This window comes from Ipomoea triloba, chromosome 15 (genome assembly GCF_003576645.1).
Source record: "Ipomoea triloba cultivar NCNSP0323 chromosome 15, ASM357664v1".
Lineage (NCBI taxonomy): Eukaryota > Viridiplantae > Streptophyta > Magnoliopsida > Solanales > Convolvulaceae > Ipomoea > Ipomoea triloba.
The window spans coordinates 24,043,379-24,044,525 of NC_044930.1; the positions used below are offsets into that span (position 1 = coordinate 24,043,379).

General features: G+C 48.0%; 1 protein-coding gene across 1 annotated transcript in view; it reads right to left on the reverse strand.

Annotated features, from left to right (window-relative positions):
* The window catches only part of LOC116007062 (zinc finger CCCH domain-containing protein 20-like), a 1,429-nt gene extending 835 nt beyond the window's left edge, over positions 1–594 (reverse strand). The window contains exon 1 of the mRNA XM_031247642.1: positions 1–594. This exon is cut by the window's left edge and continues 835 nt beyond it. Within this exon, the coding sequence (XP_031103502.1) occupies positions 1–538 (538 nt within the window). The 5' untranslated portion in view covers positions 539–594.
* Positions 595–1,147: the final 553 nt, after the last annotated feature.

Here is a 1,147-nt window from a genome sequence, read left to right on the forward strand (position 1 = left end):
GGCGGCACTGGGTCCCATCCTTGCAAGGCTGCGTGCGGTAACGCGCCGGGTGTAGCCAGCACTCAAACACGCCGTGCGCGTACTCACACGCGTCTCCGTTCTTACACTGCCCCTTCCTAAACTCCGGGCACGCCGTCCCGGAATAGTGAAACTTCCGGGGATCCCTCCGGCGAGCCTTCTCGCCGGGATGCGCAAACGGGCACTCAGTCCAGTCATGCGATCTCCCCCGCGCGCACTTCCTCACCTTAAACTCATACATACGGAACTGATCGCACGAGAACGCGTCGACGGGAACGTCAAGCTCGTCGGAGTCCGAAACGACGTCGTTCACATTCGACGGAAGGTAACGCTGCAGCGCCGTCAAGGCGTCGAACCCAGAGTCAGGACTGACGGCGTTAGCGCTGGCATTGCCGCCGCCGTTAGAGCCCCCCCATGGAAAAGAAGAGTGGATATCAGCCGTTGGATCGTCTACAAAATCCCAAGGTGGGACCTGCACCGTTTGATGTGGATGAGTAGACTGTCTGATCATCATCATCATTTTTCACTCTTATTACTCTTTGTTCTCAACTCCTCGCACCATGGAAGCGCAGGCGAGAAGCGAGAATATAAACAGGCGTTTAACCATGGTTAAGTGTTTAACTAACCATGGTTGGGTTAAAATATCTAAGGGCGGCCCTCAACATAAACCCATCCGCTATCCACCAGATCCGCTACGAGTCAAATTTCAGTGGATAGAATAGAATTTAACCTTACCTTGACAGTCACATATAAACTTTCACAGCCTCTTTAATTTTCAGCTACGTAACGGTACAAGGGCGTCTAATCAAATGTAACTCATCAATTACAGTGTAGGCGACTTAAGTTACTCATAATTATTTTCTTCCAAACTGTTGAATCTCAACCCAAGGGTCCTCACATCCTAGTCCAAAAGAGCATATGAGAGAATAGTTACTCATAATTATTTACCAAGCATTTTGTGCTCTGATAACACTTCTGTGGCTCTCCTTCAAAAAAAAGTTATAAGATTGAATTTTGGTGGTTATGAGATGATTTTAGGTGCGTAATTTTCTTCTTAAGGTGTGTGAGTATTAAAACTTAAGGTGCGTGAACCTAAAGTTTAAGATGTGCGATTCTTCTTCTTAAGGTG